Here is an 8,133-nt window from a genome sequence, read left to right on the forward strand (position 1 = left end):
TCCTTTGAAGGCAATCTCAAGGCTGACGTGGCCCCTGGTGAAAATGGGTTTACACTCCTGATGTGAGGCATTTACCAACTACACACGGTAAATGCGGTAATGTCGGCTATTATGATGAGTATGAGTGGGAGGAAACCATGGACCTGAAGGAAGTTGTTGGCGTCCTTTCTACATTTTCAATACCAACTAAGGGAGCAAGGAGGAGATCCGGGTAACTTTTACGTAAGAAGCCATTCCCACAAACCAGGGTTGAGAACCACTGATCCCTCTCAGCCAACCCTTAAACCTCTCAGCTGATGAATCCAAAGCTGAGCATCTGCTGAAGATCGTGAACAAGGTGGCAGAAACACCCTGACTTAACATGAGAAGAAGACTTGGCTGTCCGATGTTAAAGCCCTGGCTTCTCTTGACTCACTGTGTGACCTTGGCCAAGTCACTTGTTCTCTCAGTCCAAGCTATTAAATGGGTAGAAATCACCTAACATGTTTCTAGTACCCAGAAGCCCCTTAATAAATACTTGTTTCTGTCTCTTCTTCTGAAGAACCCAAATCTCCTGGTCCTTCCAAACACGTGATTCACTGGGATTCTGTACTCTGTGCTGGGCTCCACCTGAAGAGACTGTTCCTTTCCAAAGGCTCCTCTGTGTTTCCAGAGCCCCAGCCTCTCCCCTCTGATCCCAGCATTCACCTGCCACAGAGCAGAGCTGCTGAAATTTAGGTGTGCACAGGACCACTGGGACTCTGGCTGAAATGCAGGCTCAGATTCAGCAGGTCCTGCTCTGGTCAGGACTCCGGTGAGGCTGGGGCTGCAGGTCCTCTGTCCTTGACACAGAGGAACCCTGCGGGGCTGGTCCACCCCCCGCTGACTCATGAGCTCCTCGGAGCTGGTCTCCTTTATCAACCTCATCTCCCTGTCCCTTCCACAGTATGCGCTTACTAAATGCATGTTGAAAAGAATAAACAAACCATAGAGAAAACTACTTTCCAGCTAAGTAAATAGAATCAGGGCATTTTGTTTGTCTGTGAGTTGCAGCCCATCTAGTTCATTTCGAATCACCCTCCTGAACTGGCAATGTGAGGACAGTGTGGTGGAGGGGGCCCGAGACCTGGAACCTGGAATCCTGGGTCTGAATTCCAACCCTGTTATTCACCAACCACTAGCCCGAGGTAAGTTACCAAGCTCTCATCCATAAAGTGAGGGAGATGTTACCTAACCACCATGGAGCCCAATGATGGCTAAAACATGCTTCACAAAGTGCTTCAGGCAAGGGGTTACTGTTACAGCAGCTATTTTGAGAGCAAGACCAACTTTTCATTTTCCTAGAGCCTGAAGGTTACTTGTGATAGACTGGATGGAGGACACGCCAGGGGTCTAGTTGGAGATGGGCGCTGTGGCAGGTGGGTCTGGGGTCCCCACTCTGGCAGGAACAGTGACTGTGTGCAGTGTGAGGATGATGCCAGGAGAACAGAGGAGGGAAGGCTTCCCAGAAGAAGCTGGCAGAAGTGAGAAAACAAGGATGGCCTGAGGGCTCCGCCAGGACACTGGCCTGACCAGAAGAAAGGCAGAGAAATCAGAACCCTCTGGTGGGCACGGGGCAGGTTCCCGACTGACAATGTAGGAGGCAAGGCTGAACCAGGAGGAAAACGTGGAGGGAAACACATCAAATAACTTCAGTTGTCCTCTGCAGTCCACAGCTGAGTGACCCACCCAGGCCAGGGCTTCTCTGCTGGAGATAACCAGTCATTTTCTCTGCTCAACTACAACCAGCTCACCACTGACACAAGCCTCGGGCATCTGAGGACACAGACAAAAACAAGACACAGTCCTGTCTCAGGAAGCTCACAGTTAACTGACAGCACCATAGAAAAGTTGACAGCAGGCAGGAGGTAGGAATGGCCAATTCTGCTCCTGTCTCCACCCCTGCCAATCCGTGCCATCCACACTCACCTCCAGGTGTTTCCTGATGCCATTCCCATTCCTGGAATCCTCTCCCCTCCACCCGGCAAGTGCTAACTCATGCTGAAAGGGGTTCGGTCCTGGGTGAGGGCTGCTATCCCTCCCCACCCCCAACCCCCACACACAGCCTGTACTTTATGTGTGTGCTCTTGGTAATTACCGCATTACCTAGTAACACCTCTGTCCCTCTACTGAAGCGTTAATCACAACCTGCACGATTACTTACACTGCTTTCTTATGTCTTATCTCCCCAGTTAGATTATATATAGCAATAATCACTGAAATAATGCTCCACAGTTTACAAAATGCCTTCACACATATTCTTTAAATTAATCTCCACAAGTATTGTCTTTACTTTACAATAAAGAAACAGAGGCTTAGAAAGGACAGACAATTTGCCTCAGGCCACACAGCCTAGCCACAGGGCCAGCCATAAAATTCAAACCTCTTCTAGCTCCAATGCCAGTGCTCTGCCCAGTAGTCAGAGGCAACTTTCAACTGTGTGACCTTGGGCAGGTTATTTAACCTCTCTGGGCCTCCATTTCCTCCAGGAAAATGTGGCTGATACCCTACCTAATAGGTGCTTGTAAAGCTTAAAGATAATACAATAAAGTACTTAGAACAGTGCCAAACACTAATTAGTTACAATTATCACTATACCTTGGCTCATTCTCACCGTCTCTTCACTCAAAAAATTTTTTCTAACTTATTTTTATGTATCATAATATATTTGATAGGTAGTCATTAAACAAAACAAATTTTTGCAGATTGACTAATGTGAAATTTTAGGATTGTTTTCTTTTTTTTTACTCTCCTACCCCCAATAGAAAAACTCCCTTTTCCTGCTCCAGACTACCTCCTCGCTTCCCACTACCCCCAACACTAGGTCAAATTTAGCCAATTACAAGTATTCCACAGAATAATCTAGACTCTCCCCATTGGGCTGTCCCTGGATAGTGAGGGAACATGCCAGTCGTAGGTGGAAACTTTCACAAACCTAATTTCTATCACTCTAATGGGTCAAAGTTTTATTTCTTTATTGCTCCAGTTTTTACTTATTTGAGACTCTAGAAGGAATGGAGTATCATAAAATGACACCTATTTATTCTCCTTTTCCATCTGAAAAAAGGAGAAGAATATTCACACTGTTTCCTGGGGCAAAAAGCCTCATGTGACCAGGCAACTGGTAGAGGCACTCACACCCAAGGCAGACGGGCATGGAAAGCTTCCTTCTTTTCAGCAGCCCAGTCCACAAAGCCAGAGAACAAGCCTTGAACCCAGCTGGACCCTGAGAGGCATAAGTGAAAGGCCACCTCACCCATCCCACCTGGGGTAGGAAGACTCAGGAAGAGGACACGCCCTACTTTACATCATCCAGACACACCTGTGAGGGGCCAGAGGCGGCTGGGAAGGGAAAAGGATGAAGTCCCCCAGGTGTAAAGCTTTATTCTTTGCAAGATTCCATATATAGAACACTTAGTCAGGTCCTCACAATCTTTGCTATCTGAAAGGGTTTTTTTTTTGGGGGGGGCGGTGAGGGGGGGCAGAACAGAGCAGGGAAACCAGCCCTCTGGCAGTGGAGGCCCAGCTGGATCTTCAAAGGTTCCACTCTGAGAGGAGTGAAGAACCAATCTGCCTAAACAATTTTGGCACTGGGATTAAAAGTACTGCACCCTTTGAAATGGATATTGCATACAAACGAGCTGATGAACATTATGAACATGTCAGCTTAATTCGGTCAAATCAATACACCAGGCATTAAAACGCTAGGTAAAAATGGATTGTGGCTTTTTGTTGATGACACAGAGGAATTTTGGCCCCCAGCCCTGGTCAGGCTGGACAAGTAGGGCAGTCTGCCTATTAGCTGTCAGGCACATCTTGGGGGATGAAATCAGGACCCCAAGTCAGGGCACCACTGGGGAGCTAGCTCATCTTACCGGCATTGGACTGTCGGGCCAAGCACCTCCATTCCTGCCCTGGCCGCCCCCTCCTCCAGCCCCCAGTTATTTTCCAAGCTGGGCCACACTTCGCATTTCCTACATTCCTTCTCACCGCTCAAACCCCTCTGGCCCAGCCTCCGAGGGCCGACAGCTGGGGGTGGTGTGAGCTAAGCAGGAGGCACCAGGAAGGGGGTAATAGGCGAGGGGGGAGTGTCGATGCAACTGAGAAGCGATCGACAGGAGAGGAAAGGGCTCCGACCCCTTCACATCCGCGACCTTTCGCATCCCCAGCCCAGCCCCCTAACTCTTCGCCACCACACTTGCGCCCCAAAGTGGCTCTCCAACGCACTCCCCTTGCCTAGGGGCACTTCCATTCCGTCACTTTTCAGTTCTTCCCCCTGACACCGCCCCTGCTATCCCGCCGGGACCGCTCCCGTCAGCCGCGCCGCACGGATCCCGCTAGCTCCTCGGAGCCGCCCTGCCTCTCTCCCAGGCCAGCTGGGATGCCCGGGTCCCCGACCTTCCCAGGTCGCCCAGACCTGCGCACGAGATGCCCCCTCTGGCGGTCCCCTTGCCCTGTCCTACCCTCGGGCGGCAAGACCCCTGCTCCCTTCGAAGCCCCTCCGGCACACCGCGTCTCAGGGATGCCCCAGCCACGCGTGCCCCCGGGGTCCCCAGGTCCTCACCTGAGTCCGCTCGAAGCTCTCGCGCTCCGCCGCCTCCATCCCCGCGCCGACGCCGCGCCGGCTCAGCACTTTGGGCAGGGGGTTGGGCACCTGCTTCATGGAGCTGGTCATCCGGTCCATGTCGCCTCGCGGAGCGGAGTCTGGGGCCCTCGGCCGCGCCGGGATCCCCCTCGGCGCCGTCCGCCCCGCCCGCCCCGGTGGGATCCGGCGCTAACGGGACGGCTGCCGCCTCTCATTGGTTGGAAGCGCTGCTTCTCTCCCGAGGCCCCGCCCCACCCAGAGGCTTTCCCTGCCCGCACCCGGTCCCTCCGAAGCCCCCCCGGTGCGTCCCGCCCGGCCGAGCCCTCCGGACTGCCCGGCGCGCGGGGACCGGCCCGGAGGCTTGTCCGTCATTGGGTCCCACCGCCCCCGGCGGGGGCGGGGTCTGGGGAAGGCCCTGGCCCGCCCTCTCCCGCCACGCCCCCGACGCCGGAGCACCGCCCGCCCCCACCCCCACCCCGCGCTCCCCCGCCCTAGTCCGTGCCCTTTCCCCGCCGGCCGCTCTCTCTTGCGGCCCGGGCTCTGCGGGGTCCCGCGTGGTGGGTGGGGGTCCTCCTGGCCGGGAGTCGGCCCTCCCGCGGGGACTTCTGACCCGCCTGGAACACCCTGTTTACTTCCTTTCGGCCGGGGACCGGAGAGCGCGGGATGGACCGACCTGGCGGCTGCAGCCCCGGAGGCGCTACCCCCAGGCCCGGCTCCCGCAGGATGGGTCGGCATCTGCCAGACCCGGCCGCTGTGGGTGGCGGTCTCCACCCAGTTCCCGCGGCTTCCTTCCTGATCCTGACCCCGTCCTGAATCCCTGCCAGTCTTCTCTGTAATGATTGCAGCCCCGGGGAGCGCTGGGCTGGGTCAGCTGGAACCTCCCGCACCCTCTTTCCAAACCTTTCCTCATCTGGACCGGCCACAGTATTCGTTGGTAGAAACCTCTGTGGACACTTTATTTATCCCTGCCTCTGGGCTGCCACTGCCATCCTCAGACTTCAGCCAAGGTACCGACGGGCAGAGGGAAGCGTGATGTTGAACGCAAAGTTAGAGTTTTCCGTAAATTTTGGTGTTAGGAGCGAAGCTTTGAAGCTCAAAGCAAAGAAGGGCATTAACATTTTTTAACTAAAAAAAATAAAAAATAGAAAAAATTTTACCTAAGAACTTTTGAAAATGTCAACGTAAGAAACATTCAAAACCTGTAGAGAATTTTTGGTGAGTTAATTTGAGCGAAACTGACAACAATTGCCGGGAAGCCATAACTCAGCAGACTGAGAAATGTTCTGGAGAATGGCAGTTTAGCACCTTATTTTATACATTAGAATCAAAGGAGGAGCCTGAAAGGGTTTACATGAAAGCCATTGGTGATAGATTAAGGGAAGCGGGAGAAAGTGGGTGGGGGGTGGGGTGGCACGCTCTGGGATTGAATAAAAATTGAAATGATAGACGCATCTTTTACATAAGTGGGTAAAGGTTAGTTAACAGTCAACAATTAACATAATAACAATAACAATGGGGGGATTTGTGATCTCAGCTTGTGCCCAAGGAGTTGGGGAAAAAGGAAGTTACCTTGACATTCCAAAAGTATGTAATCACAGATGCAAAAGACGATAGACAGACTTAGTTAAAGTAAAATTGACCTTCGTTAGGCAAAAATACTGGCCTAGGACAGAACCACCCGCCAGAAATTGCTTTCAATTAATATTTTAACTTTAGACCATCCTTTGTGGTTACTTTAGATCTCTGAGTGTGTAAAGCTGCCTCACAGGCCTCCCCTGAGCTTGCTTATCAGGTGGCCCCAGTTCTTCCACAATAAAAATTTACACACTGGGTAGAGAAGTGAGAGAGTGGGCAGGCCTTCCCAGGCCTGAGGACGCCACTGAAGGCTCTTCTTGCTCAGACCTGTGCTTTGCCAGGCTGGCATTGTGTGGATGGGATCTTGGCAGGAGAGGGAAAGGAGGGAACTGATGGGGAGACTCTGGCAACAGCTGAGAGACAGTGAGGCCCTGCCCTAGAATGGAAAGGAGAAAGTCCTGTCCTGTGGAGGTTAGTGAACAGGCTTGGACAAAGGGAATGATGAAAGAGAGGAGGCAGAGGTGGGGCCAGAATTTCTGTAGAGGAGGGGTTTAAGGATGGCTACTCATTGGAAGGGGATTGCCTTGAGGCTCTATTTGCATAGCAAGCACACGGGTTTCACCTTTTTAAAAATTGTGTTTACATGGGAGGCTTAGGGGCTGCTCCCCTTGGGTCCCTCTGGGAAGAGGTTCACTGTCACCTGGTTTTGAGGCTTTGTGTCTGGGCATATGGAGATGACACTGGGTAGAAGAGCATGGTAGTAGCATGCTGGGTGATGAAGAGGAGATGACTTCATCTCTAAGCGAAACAATGTCAACATAGACTTGGCCAGTAAGCAAATGATGTGTGAAAACAGGAGCCTGGGGAGGAAGAGTTGAAGAAATAGAAGGAGCATCAAGGCCAAGAGGGTAGGTGTTATCAGTAAATTGTACCCCATTAGGAGATAAAGACAATAGATGAGTATCACGTTTGAGGTGGTTTGGGGGTTGTGAAGATGTATCAGTCAGAGCTACAGAAGGAAAGGGATCACACCCTGGAAGGGCTGATTGAAAGCTGAAGAAGAAACTTGCACGAAGGTGTAACCTAGAATAAGGGAATGAGCCAAAGAGGGTGGGGCACTCGGACTGGAACAGTGGAAGCCGTACCCAGCCTGTACGTGAAGGGAGAGGCAGGGGAGCTGCACTGGAACCAGTTGGAAGCTCTAGTCACAGGACAGGAGGCTCCTGACCACGGCTGTGGCCTTAGATAGAACACTAGTCACTAGGAGATCCCACTTTCTGTTTTTCTCCCCTATCCTCTGATTACCTACTAGTGCCTCCCACTGGCCACACCCAGCTGGAAGCCAGAGGCAAGGGTGATAACTCAGTACTGGCCCCACCCCTCCTTCTGGATGCAGAGCAGAGTGGAGTGGAGACTAGATCTAGGGGAGAGGGGGGCAGGAAGGTCCCAGTCCAGGGGGCTCACCGGAATGTGTCTACAAGGAAAACAGACAAGATAATAATATTACCTGTGTGTGCCAGTTCTTAGTCCTGCACACACCCAGGAAGAGAGTGATTTATGACCCTTTGCCCAGAGTTTATGCTTCAATAAAAAGGGCCCTTTAAACAGGGATGAATTGATCTGCTTACTTCTTGTTAGAATAAACCAGAATAGGAATTAGGAATTTGTGGTTTGGAGGCATCCTGTAGAAAAGACTCAATTGAGTTACCTTCCTCTGTGAAACTCAGAGTGAGTTAAAAATAAAGATGTCTAACTGGCCCCAGCAGCAAACCCTTTGCCAAGGATTGAGGGAAACCATCCTCCAGCACATGAACTATAGGACACTGCTCATTTCCTTTAGCTCTTACTGTCTCTCCCAGCATTTGGAACCACTTGCTTTATACCTTCTAGGGATGCCAGATTTGGGGCATGGAATCCTCATCTCTGGGAAACCGAAAGGGGGATACATGTGATTA

General features: G+C 51.8%; 1 protein-coding gene across 4 annotated transcripts in view; it reads right to left on the reverse strand.

The window, feature by feature from the left end:
- The window catches only part of HIP1 (huntingtin interacting protein 1), a 146,330-nt gene extending 141,428 nt beyond the window's left edge, over positions 1–4,902 (reverse strand). For 3 of the 4 annotated variants that reach the window (XR_006783481.1, XM_045819422.1, XM_045819423.1), the window contains exon 1: positions 4,583–4,901. Coding sequence is in view for 3 of the 4 variants with exons in the window: in XM_045819422.1 (XP_045675378.1) it covers positions 4,583–4,702 (120 nt within the window). In the remaining variant the exon portion in view is untranslated. Of the gene's footprint in view, positions 1–4,582 lie in introns of all 4 variants that reach the window. The other variant, XM_045819424.1, reaches the window with a different exon arrangement.
- Positions 4,903–8,133: the final 3,231 nt, after the last annotated feature.

The sequence above is a fragment of the Phyllostomus hastatus genome, unplaced genomic scaffold (assembly GCF_019186645.2).
Source record: "Phyllostomus hastatus isolate PE091 unplaced genomic scaffold, TTU_PhHast_1.1 phas_scaffold_385, whole genome shotgun sequence".
Classification (NCBI taxonomy): domain Eukaryota; kingdom Metazoa; phylum Chordata; class Mammalia; order Chiroptera; family Phyllostomidae; genus Phyllostomus; species Phyllostomus hastatus.